Source organism: Cimex lectularius, unplaced genomic scaffold (genome assembly GCF_000648675.2).
Source record: "Cimex lectularius strain Harlan isolate CLEC.00 unplaced genomic scaffold, Clec_2.1 scaffold55, whole genome shotgun sequence".
NCBI classification, from domain to species: domain Eukaryota; kingdom Metazoa; phylum Arthropoda; class Insecta; order Hemiptera; family Cimicidae; genus Cimex; species Cimex lectularius.
In genome coordinates this window covers 448,292-470,347 of record NW_019392647.1, presented here as the reverse complement: position 1 = coordinate 470,347, position 22,056 = coordinate 448,292, and the positions used below count along the sequence as shown (strand labels likewise).

General features: G+C 35.5%; 4 protein-coding genes across 6 annotated transcripts; all 4 read left to right on the top strand.

Moving 5' to 3' along the window:
* The first annotated feature begins 415 nt into the window (after positions 1 to 415).
* On the top strand, positions 416 to 2,621 carry LOC106668182 (ATP synthase subunit O, mitochondrial). 2 transcript variants are annotated; one of them, XM_014396700.2, is made up of 5 exons: positions 443 to 579; positions 653 to 697; positions 1,758 to 1,868; positions 1,955 to 2,200; positions 2,259 to 2,621. In XM_014396700.2, exons 1-5 carry the CDS (start codon positions 553 to 555, stop codon positions 2,457 to 2,459), a joined length of 630 nt encoding a protein of 209 aa, XP_014252186.1. In that variant the 5' UTR covers positions 443 to 552; the 3' UTR covers positions 2,460 to 2,621. The 2 variants fall into 2 exon arrangements, with proteins under 2 accessions (XP_014252188.1, XP_014252186.1); XM_014396702.2 differs by lacking the exon at positions 1,758 to 1,868 and having other exon boundaries at positions 416 to 579.
* A 2,909-nt stretch (positions 2,622 to 5,530) lies between these two features.
* Positions 5,531 to 12,174, top strand: LOC106668174. The gene is made up of 3 exons (XM_024230458.1): positions 5,531 to 5,739; positions 9,119 to 9,272; positions 11,676 to 12,174. Exons 1-3 carry the CDS (start codon positions 5,703 to 5,705, stop codon positions 11,836 to 11,838), a joined length of 354 nt encoding a protein of 117 aa, XP_024086226.1. The 5' UTR covers positions 5,531 to 5,702; the 3' UTR covers positions 11,839 to 12,174.
* A 146-nt stretch (positions 12,175 to 12,320) lies between these two features.
* On the top strand, positions 12,321 to 15,910 carry LOC106668173. Of its 2 annotated transcripts, none has more exons than XM_024230457.1 (10): positions 12,321 to 12,453; positions 12,800 to 12,984; positions 13,040 to 13,169; positions 13,261 to 13,449; positions 14,201 to 14,382; positions 14,483 to 14,846; positions 14,904 to 14,992; positions 15,058 to 15,212; positions 15,271 to 15,529; positions 15,588 to 15,910. In XM_024230457.1, the coding sequence occupies exons 2-10, from the start codon at positions 12,881 to 12,883 to the stop codon at positions 15,769 to 15,771; spliced, it is 1,656 nt and encodes a 551-aa protein (XP_024086225.1). In that variant the 5' UTR covers positions 12,321 to 12,453; positions 12,800 to 12,880; the 3' UTR covers positions 15,772 to 15,910. The 2 variants fall into 2 exon arrangements, with proteins under 2 accessions (XP_024086225.1, XP_014252172.1); XM_014396686.2 differs by having other exon boundaries at positions 12,330 to 12,453; positions 12,546 to 12,984.
* Positions 15,911 to 17,433: 1,523 nt separating this feature from the next.
* LOC106672751 lies at positions 17,434 to 21,300 on the top strand. Its single transcript, XM_014404409.2, has one exon. The coding sequence runs from the start codon at positions 17,566 to 17,568 to the stop codon at positions 21,145 to 21,147; it is 3,582 nt and encodes a 1,193-aa protein (XP_014259895.1). The 5' UTR covers positions 17,434 to 17,565; the 3' UTR covers positions 21,148 to 21,300.
* Positions 21,301 to 22,056: the final 756 nt, after the last annotated feature.

Genomic DNA, 22,056 nt, shown 5'->3' with positions numbered 1-22,056 from the left:
ATATTTGAAATATACACGTAAATGAAGTTAAATACGATGAGTAATCTTTAAAAAGGAAAATACGCGTTGAAATGATGGGCAGGTTCGAATGCATACATATTTGGTTTGGCTTTCAAAATCGACATTCCCCAATAGTTTGAACTGTCAATTTGAATTTTTCAAATAAATTAGTTTGTCATTTACATATTATAATAAATAATTTCTTACCTTATGACTTGACTTAATATTTTCGTTGGAAAGAAAAAGATCCGTGACACCAGCTTGTTTGGTCAACAGGGCTTCCCGCCCTTTTTCGCAGGATCATGGCACCATTGAACGACACCAACTTTTAAACAAAAAGTACGAAATTTTGTCAAATGAATTCGCCAAAAATTCAAATACAAACATTTTTTTGTTAATTTTTTTATTTGAAAGGAATTGCAAATAGGTTACAAGGAAAAAGTGGTTTTTTTTTGCTTGAGGTTACGCCAAAGGTTGTTCCCTTTTATCGGAATCGGTCCCGTCTTGAAAAGATATTTTCTCGGCTAAGTCATCTCCGATTCTTGATCAACGATGGCCTCGAATTCAATGCTAAAAGCCGTAAGTAAAATATGAAAACATTTTCCTAAACTAAAATGATGAAGAATTTGTATTAATTCGGCTTGTCGGGCAGGTAAGAAGCTTCTCATCGTCGTCGGCTGCGAACCAGTTGATCAAGGTATCTATTTTTACACTTTTCTATACGCCAGCCATTCATTTTCACCACAATTTATTGCATTTGTATCACTTTCCATTATTTATAACATAAATAAAACATTCTGGGAGAAATTGACCCACAGGGTCTTCATCAACCATCAATTAAACCTACTGAGTACTTATTAGGGGGGGGGGTAATATACTTAATATTAAGCTTCTATGATAATCTAAGTTAGAATAAAAACCGCTAATGTATTATGTAGTGATCAGACATAACGCAGTGTGCTAAGAGATTGAGCACTAAATTCTATAACAATTGATTTTAAAAAGATTACACCTTTATTTTGAATATATTAATACATTGTGAGATTTCCACCTGTAATTTGAAACTATGAGATTTTCTGTTGCAGTCTGGGTGGTGATAAAACCGCAGTTTGGCCATTTTCGAACATTTTGGCCTGCCGAATCTTGATTTTGTAGTCTGTCAAATGATTGAAAAAGAACAGACTGCAAAATGTTGTACTCAGCAATCACTTGTCGCCTTGATTCTTTCATTAGCATTTAGCCAAAAATTGCCAACCTTACCTAACAGAAGACTGAAAAGAACATCGAACTTCCTCGATTTAACATTTTCAAAGTGCACCAATCTCCATATATTACTAATATTGGAAACAATAAAATTTAAGCAATTTTCTTTAGAAATGATCATTTGATTTGATTTAAAGTTATTAATTTATTTAATCTATTTATATCGTATGCAACTGATTGTCAACTTTGTATTCTATTTTGATCAACTAGGTTAATTCTTTATTTGAGGATGGTATATTGTAAATAGTAGTAACGGTATAGTAATAATAAGTAATGTAGTTAACATGTAAATAGCTGGACTTTAAAATAAAAAATTATAGTAAATTTGGATTTTTACATAAATAACTGACTAATCTATTCCCTTCAACTCATCAATTTCAACATCACTTACACATTTTCATTTTTTGGCCATTATACATTTTTATACTGAATGTGATTTAAATTTCTAAATTTTTTTTATACCCTTCAAAATTCTTTGGTTTTATTTTGTTTAGCCACCAGTCCAGGTATTTGGTTTAGATGGAAGATATGCTACAGCCCTTTATTCAGCAGCAACTAAACTGAAACAGTTAGATGTTGTTGAGAAGGACTTAGAGAAAATGAAGGTACGTCAGACTAGGTCGGACATAGTTTCAGGAATAACCAGTTGTTATTACCATAATTTTTGTTTTTAAATTTTATTAATTTATAGAACACGCTTAAGACAGACAGAAGGTTCAGGGAATTCATCAAAAACCCAGTCATAAAGAGATCACTCAAAATGGAGGCCATGAAGGATGTGGCGGCCAAGACCAAACTCTCAGTTGCATCGACAAACCTTCTTTCCCTCCTTGCTGAAAACGGCAGGCTGAAAAGGTTTGACAGTGTCTCAGCTGCTTTTTCAACAATCATGTCCGGACACAGGGGCGATTTGCAATGCGAAGTCACAACTGCCAAAGTCTGTATATATATTTTTTAATTTTGAAAAAAAAATGTAATTTTCTAATGTATTTCAGCCACTGGATGCCGAATCAAAAGCTGAATTGGAGAAAACACTTAAGCTGTTTGCCAAGAAAGGTGAAAACGTTATATTAGTGCTGAAGGTCAACCCCGCCCTTATTGGAGGCATGGTTGTCAGCATCGGTGACAAATACGTAGACATGAGCGTTGCCTCAAAGGTCAAAAAGTACACGGAACTCATCCAGGCCGCAGTTTAATAAACCAACTCTTCTACTAGTACAATATCGATTGAACAGGTTGAGAAACAAAATAAAATTAACTTCATGCATTGTCGACTATCCGAAGGAAGATTACATTTTGATTCACAGAATAGAAACACCTCAATAGTTGAATTTGTTAATTAAAAAAAAAAGAAAAAATGTTTTTATTTTTATTTCCCTTTGAACCACAATATGTAGCTACGACAAATTGCATGATACTCAATTAATTTCATAATATTAGCAACTTAATAATACTTGAAAGCAAAATGGCAATAATTAACTGGATAGTAAATTCTATGCTAATTGCAGATACAGAAATGACTTAATTTTAATCTATACAATCAAAACTGATCATTATTGACAAGATTTACTTATTCAATTTAACACAAATTAAAAATCATTTAAACAACTTTAATCAAGTATACAGACATTTGTGTTCCAATATAAAATGTTTATAAAATAGTGTGTACAAATATATATATTGTTAATTATTTCATTCATAGTATATATCCGGAATGCAACAATTAGAAAATGTATGATAGATGAATTATTTATTCGTAAAATACAATAGGATTTTTTAAAATATGTAATTATTTCAGTATAACTAAATGAATTAACCATAGATTGGAAGGAGATCGTGAGATGCGGTCTGGTGTGATGTAGGTTTTAGAAAAACATTTTCTTTATCGTGCCAACGTTTCGATCTTTATTGAGATCATCTTCAGGGCCTGGGATTTATAAACATTGTTTGAATTTTACCAATACCTGTAGGATGTGGAAAAATTAAGAATTTGTACAATGCTAGAAAATTTAAGATTTAAAAAAAATTAATTTATACAATGCTACAAAATTTTAGATAAATAAAATTAATTTATACAATGCTACAAAATTTTAGATTGAAAAAATAAATTTATTCAATGCTACAAAATTTACACTGAAAAAAAATTCTAGCATTGTACAAATAAATTTTTTAATCTAAAATTTTGTAGCATTGTATAAATTCATTTTATTAATTTTTTTTTAATCTAAAATTTTGTAGCATTGTATAAATTCATCTTATTAACTTTTTTTAATCTAAAATTTTGTAGCATTGTATAAATTCATTTTTTTTAATCAAAAATTTTCTAGCATTGTATAAATACAAATTTTTTTTCCACATCCTACATGTATTTGTGATATTGGTGATATGATATGATATTACACAATCGGTTCAATGTTTCAACATGATTTTGTGGGACAAGTCCCTCAGTGGTCATTGGAATATGGCGGGGAACACACCTGATGCAATGCTATGCAACGCTACCCGATGCTACCTGACACAAATCCAAAGTCCTTTTTTTCCATAAGATTGTATTACATCTGCCCGATTCCACTCAACGCTACCCTACTCTACGCTACGCGATCCCCACTGTCCAGATTTTCGTCGGGTAGCATTGAGTACAGTCGAAGACAAAAGAATCGGACTCTCATATTTTTATTCAAAGTACATGTATTATTGTCGTTATATTAATTACAAGTTACTTATTTTAATATAACCCAAATTATCCGAGATCAAAAATTCATTAGTTTTTATTTTAAAATTTTTTTTAATAGTTTGCTATAAAATTGGTCAAAACACCTAAATACCATTTATCGATATAATGAATTTAACTAACAATTTATTACACGGTTTTGCTAATAAAATTTAAATAATTTATTTCATGCTTTTGCTCATAAAATTACATCATTTTTGTCCAGTCGCTTCAGAACAGGACAATCATATTTTTCGTAGTTTATTTCAAACTAAGTACATGTAATTTGGTCGTTATATTAATTACAAAATTCATATTTTAATGTAAACCGAATTAAACGAGATCAAAAATTCGTAAGTTTTTACAAAAATTATTTAATTATGATGGATAGGAAGAAAATTTATCAAAACACCGGAATAACTTTATTTAAAACAATTAAGTTTAACTAACAATTTATTACATGGTTTTGCTCAAAATAATGAATTAAGAACAAAAGAGGCGTTGCGATTGTGATACTGATTTGTGATACACGCTGTGTGACGGTAACGTCGCGTGCGCTTGACGTCGCATAGATGTGCACACCCTACCGAAACGTGGCAAGGCGTCGGGTAGCGTTACATCGGGTGTGTTCCCGGCTTCAAGCCTTCAACCTGATGATAAGCTGTAAGCCGGGAGGCGGGAACACACCCGATGCCACTCGACTCCAATTTTCCATAAGTTTGTATTACCCCCGAGGCCCCGAGCACATCTGCTCGATGCCACGCAGCACTACCCTACTCTACGCCATGCGATCCCCACTTTCCAGATTTTTGTCGGGTAGCACCGAGTACAATCGAAGACAAAATAACCGAACACTCATATTTTTATTCAAACTATACGTATTATTGTCGTTACATTAATTACTACAAACTTATTTTAAAATAAACCAAATTAACCGAGATCAAAAATTCATTAGTTTTTATTTAAAAAAAAATTTAATGGTTTGGTAGAAAATTGATCAAAACACCGGAATACCATTTTTTTATATAATGAATTTAACTAACAATTTATTACACAGTTTTGCTCAAAATAATGCATTAAGAAGAAAAGAAGCGTTGCGATTGTGATACACGCTGTGTGACTGTGCGTGCGCTTGACATCGCATAGATGTGCACACCCTACCAAAACGTGGCAAGGCGTCGGGTAGCATCGCATAGTGTCGCACCGGGTGTGTTCTCGGCTTGATTGAAAGGTACATTTTCCAGTTTTTCCCTATGTATTACGTTGTTTTTGTCTTTTTTCCATCTAACTTAGGATGTAGGGTCACTTTGATCAAAAGAAAATTTCTGACTTGCAAATCTCAAATTAGATAAAGCAGCACTACCGCGTACGAATGCATTTTATTTAAGCAAATAAAAAGTTATTTCTTGTCCTGATAGTCTTGATTTCTCAAAAATTCGTTTTACCCATGACGCCGTATGACGGCAGATCGCTGCCTGCGGCAAACGAAGCCATGATTACAAAAGGCATTGGACATGCAAGCGGGTTTTGTATAATACCAAAAATCCACCCTTCATCAAAACCGGATTGGAAAAGGATCAGGGGAAAATTCTCCATTGCTTTTTAAATTTATGGCTTGAATTTTGGTTCGAAACCGTTTTGGCCTGGGCCCACGGCTCATGGGCCGAAAGGAAAAATCAATAATCAACCTACGCCCGTGCATGAGGTTCTCCATAACTAAACAGACACTATGCCGGGAGACAGCACCAAAATACCTGTCAGCGAAGGTAAAATTTAACAAAACTCAACAAATTCCCGCCATTTTTACTTAGCAGAATTTAACGGCCTCGTGGTTCTGTTTATTTTCTTCAATTTTAAGTTATACAAAGTTGTAACAATGCATCTATTCTTCTATTTCTCCAATTTATAAAAAAAAATAAATATTTTTTTCTAAAAGAAAACGTTAATGGTTAGTACGTATAAATACGAATGCTTAAGAACCGTTACACGAGTTTAAATAATTAATTACATTAATATTGGAGGATTTTAAAATTTAATTTTTGGATTCCAATTTTTCAAGTGAATTTCATTATCAAAATGATTTATTTTATGACGTTACTAGTACAAACAACACCTCAAATGTAATCAAACTGTTGTTCCTTAAAAGTTTTATTTGGCAAAGCCTATTAAAATTATAATAATTACAAATATATTTAGGAGAGTTAATAGAGATTCATTTCAAAACATAAATACTTAATGCAAGAAACAACAAAGAGAATTAGAAATAATAAGATGTATGAATTATTATATAAAACATAGTTGTAAAAATATGCAGTTAACATGATTAATAGAATATAAACAAAACTTAGCTGAAAAGGATATTTATTAAATGTCCAAGCTAACTAGCATAACAAAGTAATATATAATTGTAAATATCAAACAAACAGAGCTGTGTTTACAGAACTGTTAGACTTTTAGGGTATTTTTAATGAAAAAAAAATTAAAATAAAATTTTAACAATTACAATAATAATTGTAATTTTTTTTACTATTACTATTATTTTAATAAAAGGAAAAATTTTAAAATAAAAGGCACTGTAAGGGAAGCAGAATTTATTCAATCCAATTATTTCTTTTCTAAAATTATATTTACACTCTTCTTTGTTTTAAATTGAATCTTCAAACTTAAATTATTACAAAAAAATAAAACCAATTCTTCTTCAAACAATATAAAAAAACTTAAAATATAATTAAAAAGTATTTAAACTATTGTTAAAAATAAATGAATTCATATTTACGTATGCGCAATCCCAAGGAATAAAATTAAGGAAATATGGAATAGGAAAAAACTCACACGATGAATGCCGTTTTCCTGATGTTTTCTCCTAAGATGATTCTTCACAAGCCAAGTTGAAGCAGCTACATTCGAGGTGGTTTGTTCGCAGTCTCCCAATGGAAAAAATCCTGTCCTCTTGTCTCCCACGAGTTCCAAAGTTCATCGCCTCCTTCACGTTCATATCAATTTGTTTGTTACAGAACAATAATGATATATACATAAAATGGATATGAAAATAGTATATAAACTAAGCTAGAGAATCTAGAGTGGAAATTAATCGATTTTTAAAAATGCTAATATTATCTTGGTATGAGAAGTGTGGATAAGCATTACCTGTGTGCATTAGCCTATTGATGGGTCTTTAATGTCATTTTTATGGGCATAAATGAAGAATATTTTACATTTCTGGGATGAGAGCTGGGGATTTTAAAGTTTAAGTTTATAAATTAAATTATAAATTTATATTAGTATAAATTTAAAGTAGTAAATTATTATTAAATGATTAAATAAAAAAAATATAGATCATATATAAGTTTAAAGTTCAAGTTTATAAAGCTTCACTTATGCTCTATAATCTATCCTCATTACACAAAAATATAATAGAAAATTTTTTATTCACATTCTTGGTTGCTTACAAGAGAAACATAAACTGCTCAAAAATGAATACAAATATTGACAATTTTTTCTAGTATTTACTTTCTCTAATATTTTTATTTTATTGTTATTATAAATGGCATTAAAATTTATTAGAAATTGTTATATTTTTTGCTGAAGGAATATTGAAAAATAACAAAATAAAATCTTTTATTTCTATAATTTTGTTTAATGGACAAAATAATTTTTTTGAACAATTTAAAAAAGGATGGGTAAAACAATTTTTTTAAAAAACAATTAATATCATGGGTACCTGTTGGTTGGCGTGAGTCGACCTAGGTGCCAAGCATGCCAAAATGACACTCACGGTGTCGCATGTATTGGAGGGGGTGTCGCAGCTTGGCCCCATATGGACATGGAATACCGCCAGACCATAGGAGAATGCTCGAGCATGGCAGCGAGTTTAAAGAAAAACTTTTTAGGTTTTTGAGAGATATTGGGATAATGTGTTGTACATAGTGGGGTATTTATTTCATACGTTAAAGTTTAGATTTAGTTTATGTTAGAATAGGAGTATGCAGGGTGGTGGTGTAATCATTTTAAGGCTCCCCTACTGCTCCACCAAGCCAGGTTGGGGCGGAATATCAAGTACCCTCCGACCCGGAGGGTTTGTATATAGGAGTATGTATGTATTTATTGTATGAGTGAGTGTGAGAATGATTAGTTTTAGGGAACGTAAGGGCGCTGAAATGACCAAAGAAGTCGATGGCACCCGACCAGAGCCCAACCTCGGAGTTACTCAGGCACCAAGGTGGTGATCATTTATCTCCATCACGGATAGGTCAGAGGCCTCCTAGGAGGTCTCATAATTCTAATTCTAATTCTAATTTAAACAATTAATACCGTTTATGATGTTCTCTGTTAGCTAAAACCTCCGGGCACCTGTTGGGCATACTGTTAGTAAGATGGTCACTAATTTTATAAGGAATTTCACTCCATAGAAGTTGCAATGCTGCACCCAGTTGTTGCAGGTCAACTGGCTTTGGATGGTGATTGAAAAACCTTTGCGATGCATCCCACAGGTGTTCAATGGGATTGAGGTCTGGAGACAATGGGGGAAGGGGCAGATGGTAAATTCCCAGGCTTTCTAAACATTGATGAACAACTCAACTGTTATGATGTCATCCAAAAATCTATCCCTGCCAATAAGATCCTTTTTTGAGGATGTATTCCTCGGACATAACAGATTGCAGTGAGGTTGCGTTCAACAATTGCAGCCCAGTTCGACCACCAGTGTAAATCCCAGCCCAGACCATTGCATCCTCCAAACTGCACTGAAGGAAGCATGCACTGGGGCATGTACACATACCCTGTTCTCGGTACTATTTGGTGTCTGCTATTATTATATAGACAGAAAATTGATTCATCAGTAAACCTAACAGCATCCAATTGGTGTTCCCTTTCAGGCGCTCTCTGTACCATATTCTTTTGAGTTGCTGGTGGCGGGCTGTTGCTGTAGGGTTGATAAGGCCTAGCCAAAACATCTTGTACTTTATTTAGGATCTGGTGGGTACTTTGTAAAGGGTTCTGTCTTGCAGCAGTGATAATATTTCTGTCCTCTTTGCATCATTACCAGGCCTCCTAATGGCATTTCAACTCTCTCAGTATTGGGCTAAACTTGGGAGACCCCCAGCAATTAAACATGTTGGTTTTAAAATAGGAAACCTTTTTTTTCAGAGGTTCATGACCATATTCATGATGACCTTGCAGAGTCCGTTGAAGAGCTTCGATCAAAGCTGGAGGCGATGAAGAAACTTTTGGCAGAAAACCAGTCCCAGAACAGAAGAGAAAATGGGTTGTTTAACCATTCCAATGAACCGCCGACATACAGGTGAGCAATAAATACATATTTATTGTTGCATCAGTGTAAAATGCCTTTATAGGATCATAAATGCTCTTCAAATGGTAGTATACCGTTCAAACCCAATCCTTAAATATCTTAAGTACTTTGAAAACAATTAAAAAAGTACACTTTCTCACTAAAGATGACTACACTGAAAAATCTCATCATAACCTACAAGAGAAGAGACCCAGCAGGGTGACCTTGTGTATTTTAACATGTTCTTTGACAGCATTTCACCAACTTCAGTGGGCATTTTACAATTTCACAGAAATCATACAGACCCAAGACTGAAGATGGTGAAATGGTTAAAAGACTAGCCCAGTGAGGATAGGCGGAACCAGATGATCTGCAACGATCAAATTACAGGTTCATGACCCAACATACAACAGGAGAAAATCTCGCAAGTTTATCATGCTTTGTTAAGATAATTTATCAAGAAAAATTATAAATTTACATAAGAAAGCTGAAAGCTGTAGAAAACTATTCTGGAACGTCCTTTTCGACAGCCTGCTACAACTACTGACAGAAAGAGGTTACAAGTTCGTAGCTTTTATGGATGACCTGGTTGTTGTAATCAAAGGACAAACGAGAAAAGCAATAATCGACAAGACGCAAGCAGTTGTCAAATTAATCGTCAAATTGTGTGAGCTTGCGAAGCTAAAGGTAGCCCCCGAAAAGTGCCAAACCCTATGCATTTGGATAGAGGGAAAACGAGTAAAGCCAAGCGATCAAAACACGTACTTGGGAGTAATATTAGGTGATAACCTGAACCCGGTACACCATGCTATTAAAATAAGGGAAACGACAAGAAGTGTGTACAATAGATTGAACGGAATAGCGAAAGTGGAATGTGGACTTAGTACAAAAGCGCTCTCCACAATCTATAAAAGTGTCTTCCTCCCAATAGCAAGTTATGGTGCAGCCGGAAGGGCCAAATGACTACCGAGCAAAAGCAAAGCTATAATAGAGCAAAGCCAACGAATAACTCTTATAAGAACCACAAAAGGATACAGGACGATTTCAACGCATGCCATACAAGTAATATCCAATGCACCACCAATAGATCTTGTCCTAAAAGAAAGGGTGGTCATCCACCAAAAAAAAGAAAAAAAGAGGCAATTGATATAGGAGCAAGCCAAGGAGAAATAGACTGGTTCCGAAGCACAACTGGAAAGGAGGCAAAAGAGTACTTGGCAAAAATGACAAGGCCATCATGGCAAGAAAAATGGACAAACAGCAATAAAGGTTGGCTGACATTCAAATTTTTCCCCAGCGTTGAAAGGAGACAAAAAGCAAAATTGCTACAGCCCGACTACTGGACCACCCAAATGCTATCAGGACATGGAAACTTCGCAAGCTATCTCTATAAATATAAGAAAAGAGAAAGCCCTTTATGCTCCGTTTGCAGCACCAAAGAAGACACCGAACATTAACTATTCAGCTGTACCAAATTCAATGCAGAAAGAGAACGTTTCCTCAGCAGAATGGCCACCTAATCTCCATAAACTAGTCTGTGATATCAAATCATTTGCAGCATTAAAAGACTTTACCTCAACTACGCATAGATGAACAAGTCCCTATTTAGTCTGATTACTAAATCCTAAATATTGTTGTTTTGTTAGAGTTTTATTAACGCTATTTATTTATTTATTGCATAATTAAACATAGGTTTAGGTTTAGGGTTCTGGGCTATTTTCCTCTTCCTAGTAAAATTTTTTTAAATAATGTAAATATATAGAAAAGAAAATCAAGAAAATGTAAAATCCTTTTTAAAAAGATAGTTCCTACTCACAGTAAGTTGTTTTGCAACGATCCGGATTTTGAGCCTTTTAGCTCATCATCAGGTTGAAGGACTTCTACAACCTGATGATGAGCTAAAAGGCTCGAAATCCGGATCGTTGCAAAACAACTTACTGTGAGTAGGAACTATCTTTTTAAAAAGGATTGAACATCACACTCACTCCATCATTTATCATTTCTAGAAAATGTAAATGTACAAGGGGAAAACAGCAAGGGAAGACCTTTTGTTTTAGACTTTAAAATGAAAATATTGTTCCTTCGAAAACCGACCAGTGGTCTCGCCTGAAAGAAAGATTGTTGGGAGGTAATTTTATCCCATTTATTTGAAGTCCCTTAGATATATAAATTCGATTAAGTTAAAGCGTTTGTCCGCTGGTATGGGGTCTTCCTCAGGTACCCCTGGTAGGTTACCAAGAGGTGGTGGAAATGGTAAAAAAAAACAAAAAAAAATACAAAATCTGTCAGCAAGCAGATCAACAACTATCATCAACCCTAAAAAGAATGTTATGTGTACAATGAGTATTATTTCCTGTAAACAAATTTACATGTTGAAACGACAGTTGAGTACAGGACATATTTATATTGTTTCAGTTATTATCCACCAGCAAGGTACGAGTCACTCATCGATGGCAATTTTCTCAGTGTGGTGTTTGCAGTAGTCTTCCTACTCATCGTCGGCGTTAGTTTCTATGCTTTTCAAAACTTGTACTTCGCTGTACTCAAGAAGTTTCCCTCGAGGCACACAGAACTGTAGGCCATTTTGACCATTCTTCAGTATTTATTGAGTGCTTCCTTTTATATCGGGTGCTCTAGGGTTTTTATTACCTAGACTAATTATTGAATATCGATTTTAAACCAAGTAGTCTTTAAATATCGGTGCTAAATGAAAATTAAATTTTCTGTTGTTTTTAAGTGAGTAGGGGTTTTAATAATAGATATATTAAAATGTGCCAAACTAAATAAAAGACGTTAAGGAATTGGGGATCATGCACGGTTATGAAAAGTACTGATCTCAGGCTGTTTATCGGTGTTAATTTAATGTTTGTAACTGTGTACAAAAATTTCTTATCCGTGCATTTTCTCTGATCACTGCCAATTGTTTACTAGTGTGTAATTTAATATGTCCTGAGACTTTAGACAAACTATGTTACTAATGCTGTTATTATCCCAAATCAATAACAGTGCTTGTGCACTTGGGACCAAATTGTTTGTTTATGGGATGTGTTTTATCAAATTGATAGTTTACTCTTTTGTTGAATTTTCTTATACGCTTTAAACAATTAATTGATAATGTCAATAAAAAAAAGCAATTGGCATTTATAAATGATTGAGCAAGATGACAATGGATGGTTGAACAATTGTAATTATTGTAAGTGGTTCTTTTTGAATTTGAATACTATTACATTGTTTTTTTAGAATTTCTTGGAGTTTTTAAGTGATTACATATTTGACATTTTTCAGAAAATACACATTTTTTAAATCTTAATCGCTTTTCTTTTCCTTTGATGTTGATTTGACAAAGATAATTTCAAACAAAACCATATGGAAGTAGAGGGAAATCATTTTTTTTCTAATAATTTCAACAACAGATGAATTAGTTTATGAGACGAGTTAGAAATTAAAATTGAAATTGAAATTTTTAATATATATATATTATATTTTTTTTAATTTTTTTTACTATCGTTCTGATCGGTCTAAAAATGCTTGATACAAAGAGACGTGTGTTCAAAAAATTCGCCCACTCTGCGCGGCAGCCAAAAACAGAGGTGGTAAAGGATGCAGAAGCTGTTGAAAAGATGAGGAAAGCCGCTTTGCTCAAAGTTAACAAGCAATATAGGATTATGAAAGCGTTTACTCTCCCGTACGATAAGTACTACAAGGCCCAAATAGAGAAAGAAATGTAAGTACCTAAAAAAATTTTCATAAATTTAGAACATACAGTGATTTTCTCATAGGTCAATTTTCCAATGTAAACTAAAAGACGCTCTAAACGTGTACACGATTGAAGTTGCAGCAAATTCTAATAAAAATTTAAAAATAAATCATAAGAAAAAGGTTCATTTTGTAAATAGCTTCAATGAATATGTAAGTCGATATTTGCAAGCAATAAAACTCAAATGTATTTAAATGTCGTTTAATGGCACTCTTCCATCTATTAAAATCTTGTTTCCTCTAGATGAAGCAGAAGAATTTGATAAATAAGCGTCGAAAAGAGCTTGAAAATGGTAAAAGTCATTTAGTTTTGGCAAAAGCGATGGTTGAAAAGAAGCGACAGTTGATGATAAGTGAAATGAAATGCGGCAAGTTTACCTCGGTTCAGAATATGATCGACTGGATTCCGAGATACACTGAGCAGTTGCATAACGTAAGTTTTGTGAGCTATTGAAATAAAAAAAAATACTAATTAAACATATGGTTATTAAATATAAGCTGAGATTTATTGTTATTTATTACCTCACTTCTGTGCAAAGTAGATTTTTTTATTGAAATTATACTAAATTTTAATTTTTGATAAAATTTATAATGAGTGGGAAAAAAGTTTCCAACACGACTATCTTGGAGTACAACGAAATAATGGAGAGGGTTTACGAGGCTTTGAGACTTTCGAAAGCGGGTTTCAACTGTCGTCAGGAAGGATTAAAGAAAGAGGATTCAGCAGTTATTAAATTTCCGATAGAAGAGGAAAATGACGCCACTGCACACAGTTACATCTTGTCAATACAATGTGTAATCTCTCTTGTAAAAAGAGGCAAACTGAGGACTGCCTATATAAAATTGTGCAAGATTATTACAAATATCAATAAATTAATAGAGACTACGGAATTTAAGATTTCCCCCAATGCTATCAAGTACTTGCACCAAGCTCAATCGACTCTGATCGATGGGATTGCATTGTGCAAATCTGATACAGCGAAAACAGCAGTAGAACTGTAGGCTTGAAATAATAATAAATAATTTTAAAATAAAAGTTTTTTTTTAAAATATAGTTTTGTCGCAATAAATTGACTTGTAAATGATTATTTTACTAGACTGTTTATTCACAATTCATTAAAAAAAATTTAGTTGTACATAATTTTCCTACACTAGTGTTATTTCAAATAACTGTAAATTTGTAGGTACAAAACAAACAGTGTCGTGTCTTCACTAAAGCCTGCTTACAGAGAAGAGCAGTTGCATCTGATTTACAGCAAAGATTGCTTCTCAAAGAGCAAATGTTGAAGGCACAGAGCCATCTTTATGAAGGCAAACTTTACTTCAACGACATTGTTTACCAAGCCTTGAATTCATTTAAAGAACGGTAATTTTTGAAAAAAAGAAATTCACTACAGAACTTATTCCATCTCAAACCGACCTTCCTCATACTGTTCGGTGATTGTTAAAATACAATTGTATTTTAGAGAGGATTCTTTACATAATTCATTTCGGGCAAAACAATACCGAGAAGCGATTGTCGAAAAGGGGAGAAAAAGCTTGCAAGTCCTCCAGATTCGATACGCCACGATGATCAATCTTGTCCAGTTTTATACGATAAAAAACCAGACAAGAGTCATGAGCAATCCCGAAGAAGAGATAAATGCTTTTGACCAGATGATCGAAAAGGAAAACAGCTTGACGCAGTATCTGAACGATACTTTACCATTTATTTCCAGGGTATTCACCTTCTTCGGAACGACTGATTTAAATGAGATAACAATGCTCTTGGATACAAATTGGAAGGAGATTTTCCACATAGCCTCGCTCAATTTGCATGTAGGAGCCGAGGTAAGTCTTTTTTAGAAGAAATAAGTTTAAGTGTTTAAAAAATTTTGGTTCTTAAAGGGTGCAAACAATGGATACAAAGTAATAATGGCTGGTGAAAGAATGTTCGAACATAAAAGGATTGCTGGAAAGAAGGCAATGGAGGCCAAGTAAATTTGTTGTCATATGCAGCTTGTATTTGTAAATTATGGTTGAAATAAATGTTTATTTTCAGTGAAAAATTAGCCCAATTGAAAAGAGAAGTTGACTATCTATACGCAATTAAAAATTTGTACAGAGTGCGTCTTACCAAGTTAGAAGAAGTTAAACAATATTATATGAAACTATTGGACAAAATGCTCAAACATTTACCCATTGAAAGGCTTCTAAGTAGGTTGAAATAGTTAATTTATTGGATTGTGTAAAAAAAATGGCATTTTTAAATTAGGAAAGTTGAAGCGGTGGGATACACTAGATACAATGGTGACAGCTTTAGAATGTGTTGAAAGACTCGGTGTAAAGGCATTACACTTCTATCAAATGAATCACCCTGAGTACTATTACCAGCCATACAAAAGGGACCAACACGGCAAGTGGACAGTACACATGCCAAAAGATGTAAGGCTGAAGCGTAAAGCATACAATATTCTCTTGGAACATAAACGTTTGGTAGATGTTTTCAAAACGCCAAAAGCACCTTGTTTTTTGTAAGTTACACATTTTATTTTCTAAATGAGCATAGATAAATTTTTTTTATTTCTTCAGGTGTATACAAGAGGAGAGGAAAATTTATCACACACACAATCAAGACTTGATAAGGAGCCGGAAATCCTGTGAAGACACAGTCAAAATGAGAATGATGTACTGGAACAACATGTCTTGCCTACACAAGATTGACAGTTGTCCGACATCAAAATTAATCGAAATGGCAAAAGAACTGGATGATTAGCATTTAACAAAGCACTAAATCAGTTAAACAGTTTCAGCTCCTGAAACTAAAAAATTAATCATCCAAGGTTTGAGACAGGCAGGATTTTCTTATTATGACTTGTACGGACAAATTAATATAACTTTGTTATATTATGATATATCGGTTATCTTTATTTTTTCATAAAATTAAAAATTACAAAAATTATTACACAATTTAAAATATGGAAAAAAGCTTAAACGTATATTTTCAAAAAGTGTTTCCATTGTAATATTTCACAAATATTTTCTTTTTAAATTCATTTTTTAATTATATAAATAGATATATACATTATTTGCAGTATCTGTCTGCTTTCATCTTGCTTCTGCGATCAAGGAGGGTTTCATGTAGACTCCCTTCTTCTCTCGCTCGTTTCAATACTTTCCTCCCTTCTGTGTTTATTCTAAGCTTCTTGTCTTGGAACTTTTGAAATTTTTTCCTAAAAAAAAGTTAAACTAAGATTATATACCCCCTTCAAATGAAGGAGAACAGAAATTTTATTCATGAATAAACGTATTTTATAAATTATCCACAATGTGTGGTGATTAGTGACCGTTAGTCGACGATTATTCAGAAATCGTGAGATGCGGTCTGGTGTGATGTAGGTTTCAGAAAAACATTTTCTTTATCCTGCCAACGTTTCGATCTTTATTGAGATCATCTTCAGGGCCTGAGATTTACAAACATTGTTTAAATTTAGCAAATACATGGAGGATGTGGAAAAAAGTGAATTTATACAATGCAAAATATATTTTTTTAATATTAAATTCACTAATTTCGTGGTCCGCTTGACCAATTAATTTATTACAATTAATTAAGGTTTTTGGTCGAGATAAAAAAGTCAATGGCACGAGCGGGATTCGAACCCACGATCTTCGGCTTGATACGCCTCTGCTCCACCACTTGAGCTATCGTGACCTCGATCCACTCGGACACCAACTTCCCATCTCAAACGCTTTTTTTTTAATATTCAATCATAGTATTTCTACTCACTCAAAGTGTTTGTCTTATGTGTAATTGTGCCATTCTTGCGTGTCGTGACGAGAATGCCAGTGAGATTTTGCTATTTTGTGTTTATATACGTTGGATTTTGAAGGGGGTGGGGAAGGAAATCGGTATAGAAAGACTTTTTGTATAAAGAGTCGGCGTCTTTGAGGTGAAAAGAGTCGACGAAGGGGAAAAAACGTAGGTAATGGTTCGGCCAGATTATCCTTTAAGGATTATATAGACGCGGATAAATAACAAAAGGAAAGCTAAATTGTTGAAAAATTAAACTAAGTAAAAATGTTTGATGTGTGGAATGCGATGAATGTTTTATATGTTATATTACACGTTTTGTGGGATGTGATGATATATGCATGTTATCGATATTGAATTTATGATCATAAATTCAATATCGGTAACATACATACATCATCACATCCCACAAAACGTATAATTATAACATATAAAACATTCATCATATTCCACACATCAAACATTTTTACACAGAAATGTGTGGTGATTAGTGACCGTTAATCGAAATTTATTTAGAAATTGTGAGATGCGGTCTGGTGTGATGTAGGTTTCAGAAAAACATTTTCTTTATCGTGCCAACGTTTCGATCTTTATTGAGATCATCTTCAGGGCCTGGGATTNTATGTAAAGTTAATCGTGTAACTGTATCATGTTTTCAAAGTTAATAAAAGCCTACTTCAGGTTTACATCGTGAGTCCTTTGTGATATTCCTTTTCTATTACAATTTTATTAACTTTGAAAACCCTCCGGCTTCTCGGGATGGATAAATATTTGAAGCCTAACCGGTTCGATACGAGTCCGGATTCCCCGGCGGCGGACAAAGAGTTCTCTCACTGGCTGACTACCTTTGAGAATTTCCTGGATTCGGCGGAGGAAAGTCTGGAGGACGCCGATAAACTGAAGGTGATAGCTAACTTTCTTTCTTACAACGTATATGAAATCATAAGTGAGTGTGCGACCTATTCTGACGCTATAAATACCCTGAAGGCGACGTTCATTAAGAAGAGAAGCGAAATCTTCGCACGACATCTGCTAACTATGCGGAAGCAAAGCCCGGAAGAGAGCATTGACCGTTACGTACAGTCATTGAAGATTATGAGCAAGGACTGTGAATTCTCTGCTGTCTCAGCGGAGCAGCACAGAAATCTTTATATACGCGATGCGTTTATAAACGGCCTTCTTTCCTCGCAGATTCGTCAGCGCTTGCTTGAGGAGGCTACCCTCAGTCTAGATGAGGCGGTGCGGCGAGCGGTGTCTCTCGAGATGGCGCTTAGGCAAGCTGAGGAATACTCCCGGAGTCAGCATACATGTGCGGGTTTGGAGGCGGAACCGCCCGCGACTGATCCTGAGAGTTTCTCAGACAAAATCAAAGACGTTTGCGCAACCATCCAAACCGAAAGGGCTAGATGTTACTTCTGCGGGCAAAAACGACATCCTCGCTTTTCTTGCCCTGCGAAAGATGTAGAATGTAATAACTGTGGGACCCGTGGCCACTATGCGAGAGTATGTCGAAAACCTACAAGGGAACCTAAGTCAAAGACTGTCTCCGCAGCTATCATTGCATCTTTGAATGGGAAGTTTTTGCACCAGTTGAGCCATGCTATCACTATGGCTATGGTGAATGGTATCTCTGCTCAATGCCTAGTGGACACCGGAAGCTCAGGGAGCTTTATTAGTTTGGATTTTGTACTGAAGCATAACATTAGCATCGTGCCGAGTGAGGGGCGAGTGTCTATGGCCTCGACATCTCTTAAAACCAACACTGAAGGATATGTGACAGTGAACCTCAGAATTGCAGACCAGATTTATAAAGACTACAAACTTCATGTGCTGAGGGAGCTATGTGCAGATGTTCTGATTGGCCACGACCTATTAAGAGAACACGAAGGTATAACATTGAGATTTGGGGGAAGGAAGGCCCTTCTGGCCATCTGCTCAGGAGTTGCACAAGTAGAGCCCCCTAATCTATTTAGTCATTTATCGGAGGACTGTAGGCCTATTGCGACAAAATCTCGCCGGTATCATAAAGAAGATATGGAATTCATCAAGGCAGAAATTGCGAGGCTGGTTTCGGAAGGGATTATAGAGCCTAGTAATTCGCCATGGAGGGCACAGGTCCTAGTTACAAAAAATGAAAATCATAAAAAGCGCCTGGTCATCGACTACTCTCAAACAATCAACAAATTCACGTTTTTAGATGCCTATCCTTTACCAAATATCGATGATCTCATTAGGAAAATAGCAAGCTACACTTACTTCAGCACTATCGACCTAAAAAACGCGTACCATCAGATCCCTATTGCTGACAAGGAAAGGAAGTTTACTGCATTCGAGGCCAGTGGCAGATTATACCAATTCACCCGAATTCCTTTTGGAATTACTAACGGAGTAGCATGCTTTCAACGGGTGATGGATAAAATCATATCTGAAGAGCGACTAACAGGGGTTTTTGCATATCTCGACGATATATCCGTGTGTGGAAAGGACAGAGCAGAACATGATTCTAATCTCTCAAGGTTGATGGCAGTTCTGGACAAACTGGGTTTTGAAGTTAACCAGGCAAAAAGCAAATTTGCACAGCTTAAAATTAATGTACTTGGACACCAGGTCTTTCATAACTTAATCAAGCCTGACCCGGCCCGACTGGCCCCACTGATGGACATGCCTCTTCCCAGGGATGCTACATCTCTTAGGAGAGCTCTAGGATTTTTTGCTCATTACTCAAAATGGATTCCCCATTTTTCAGACAAAATAAGGAGATTTACCAATCCGCAGCTCCGGTTTCCCCTGGACTCATTGGCAGCTGAAGATTTCGAGAACCTGAAAAGAGAAATCACGGAGGCTGTAGTTACAACGGTAGATGACTCCTCTCCCCTGGTTGTAGAGACCGACGCCTCTGATGTGGCCCTAGCAGCCACTCTTAGTCAAAATGGTCGCCCAGTGGCATTCTTTTCAAGAACTCTAAATAAGTGTGAAAAGGGACATTCTTCAATAGAAAAGGAAGCAGGAGCTATTGTGGAGTCCATTAGAAATTGGAAATCTTTTCTTTTGGGAAAGCATTTCCATCTTATCACGGACCAAGAAGCATTATCATTTATCTTTAATAAGAAGCAAGCCAGCAAGATTAAAAATGAAAAGATTACTCGTTGGCGTCTGGAACTGGCACCCTTTTCTTACGACATTACTTATCGGCCAGGGGCAGAGAATGTTAAGGCTGATGCTCTCTCTAGGATTTGCAACGCTGTCAGCGTTACGGAACTCTATGAACTGCACAAGTCGTTGTGCCACCCTGGAATTACTAGAATGTACCATTGGTTAAGAAGCAAAAACCTTCCTTATTCTCTGGAGGATGTCCGAAGACTGAATTGCTCGATATGTGCAGAAGTCAAACCAAGATTTATGAGAACCAAAGGGACCCTAATAAAAGCTACCTCTCCGTTTGAGAGACTCAACATGGACTTCAAAGGACCTTTGCCATCAAAATCAAAAAATAGGTATTTACTTACTATTATTGATGAGTACTCACGCTTTCCATTTGCTTACCCCTGCAGGGATATATCATCGGACACAGTGGTGGAGTGCCTGAAGAACCTTTTTTGTACCTTCGGGGTACCAGCGTATATACATACTGACCGTGGGACTTCCTTTATGTCACAGGAGGTGAAAGCATTTCTGTGTTCCAATGGAGTAGCTACAAGTCGAACAACCCCTTATAATCCTCAGGGGAATGGGCAGGTTGAGCGTTTAAATGGGACGCTATGGAGAACAATCACCCTGGCTCTTAAAACTCGGGGTCTTCCTGTGCAGGACTGGGAGGAGGTTCTGCAGGAGTCATTGCATGCCATTCGCTCACTATTGTGTACCGCCATTAACACTACCCCTCATGAACGCCTTTTCTCGCACCCTAGGCGGACAGCTAATGGTGAAGCCCTTCCATCATGGCTAGCACCAGGCCCTGTGCTGGCCAAGTGTAACAGAAAAGGGAAGTACGACAAGGAGGTTGAGGAGGTGGAACTGATTGAAGCGAATCCTCAGTATGCCCTGATTAGGTGGCCCAATGGAGTGGAATCAACGGTCTCTTTAAGGCAACTGGCTCCTGCGGGGAATACCTCTCATGTAGAGTCTCCGGAAGTGGTGACACCGGTGGTGGCCGATGGGAGGGACACTTCACACCTGGCGGTTGAATCACAAGGACTTGTGGATGGATCTGGATCTGACGGTGCACTGTTGGAATTTGCTCCCCCAGTAGGGGTGGAGGAGGGCAGCCCTTCAGTAAAAGAACCCAGGCAATCTCAACGCATCAGAAACCGCCCTGCTTATTTGAAGGACTATGTAAATTGATTCGTATAGTTCATGTTCATATTGTTATAAGGTACTTCTTTTAAACTCCAGAGGGAAAATGTGGTGATTTAAATAGCCCGCTTTTTCTAATACCGATAACCTCCTAAAGGACATAAGCAATTGTTTATACAAAAGAGTATTATGTAAAGTTAATCGTGTNCAGATTTATTTGTTATTGGTGTGGGATCTTTAACTTTGGAAAAAAGTGTTTGGATTGTTTGATAATTTTTGAAAGCTATTTTGAAGTTATCGGACGAGAGAAATGTGTTTAATTTTTGTGATAGGCCTGGAATGAATGGCATGGAAATGTATGCTTGTTTGTTTGTATTTGATATATTTAATGTAATATTATTAGTAATAGTGGATGGTGTTAGTGTTGAGTTGTAGTTATTGATTATTCTGTTAATTATGTGCTTAGGGTAGAGATTGTTTTAGAGGATCTGTTTGTATATCTTTATGTTCTTGTGGTGAAATGATTCATGGCTCAGGGTAACCCTTTGGCCGTGTTTATTATTGTATGAAGAGGATGGTGAGATTTAAAGTTGAGGTAGCGATCTGTGTTTCTTAGTTTAGTTTGAGGAGAAACAGTTTTAATTAAACTCGGAACCAATTATCTTATAATTAATGAAAAAAATTTAAGGTCCAAAATATTTACGTTGACTTCTTGGCGGAGAACTTAATTATCAAATCCGTGGGTGCGGCAGCGCGGGCAACAGAAATAATAGGAAGCGCAACGTATCGGCTCGAGATTGTTACCTGATGTCAGCGGATAGGATATGTTGCCCCTTTTCAGTTTCGTGCGGCGGTTATATAAATTGCCTTCACGATGGCGGATTTCATCTAAAGCAGACGACACGACGTGTTGATAATTTACTGGTTATCCAAACTGAACACCGAGTTGACACTTCG

What these genes read in the sequence shown, in the direction of transcription:
- LOC106668182 (XM_014396700.2), top strand. Translation starts at nt 553, where the DNA reads ATGGCCTCGAATTCAATGCTAAAAGCC. An exon ending in CGAATTCAATGCTAAAAGCC is followed by an intron (nt 580 to 652) that starts GTAAGTAAAATA and finishes CTTGTCGGGCAG; the next exon opens with GTAAGAAGCTTCTCATCGTC. An exon ending in CTGCGAACCAGTTGATCAAG is followed by an intron (nt 698 to 1,757) that starts GTATCTATTTTT and finishes TATTTTGTTTAG; the next exon opens with CCACCAGTCCAGGTATTTGG.
- LOC106668174 (XM_024230458.1), top strand. Translation starts at nt 5,703, where the DNA reads ATGCCGGGAGACAGCACCAAAATACCTGTCAGCGAAG. An exon ending in CAAAATACCTGTCAGCGAAG is followed by an intron (nt 5,740 to 9,118) that starts GTAAAATTTAAC and finishes CTTTTTTTTCAG; the next exon opens with AGGTTCATGACCATATTCAT. An exon ending in AATGAACCGCCGACATACAG is followed by an intron (nt 9,273 to 11,675) that starts GTGAGCAATAAA and finishes ATATTGTTTCAG; the next exon opens with TTATTATCCACCAGCAAGGT.
- LOC106668173 (XM_014396686.2), top strand. Translation starts at nt 12,785, where the DNA reads ATGCTTGATACAAAGAGACGTGTGTTCAAAAAATTCGCCCACTCTGCG. An exon ending in TAAATAGCTTCAATGAATAT is followed by an intron (nt 13,170 to 13,260) that starts GTAAGTCGATAT and finishes TGTTTCCTCTAG; the next exon opens with ATGAAGCAGAAGAATTTGAT. An exon ending in ATTTGCATGTAGGAGCCGAG is followed by an intron (nt 14,847 to 14,903) that starts GTAAGTCTTTTT and finishes TGGTTCTTAAAG; the next exon opens with GGTGCAAACAATGGATACAA.
- LOC106672751 (XM_014404409.2), top strand. Translation starts at nt 17,566, where the DNA reads ATGGATAAATATTTGAAGCCTAACCGGTTCGATACGAGTCCGGATTCC.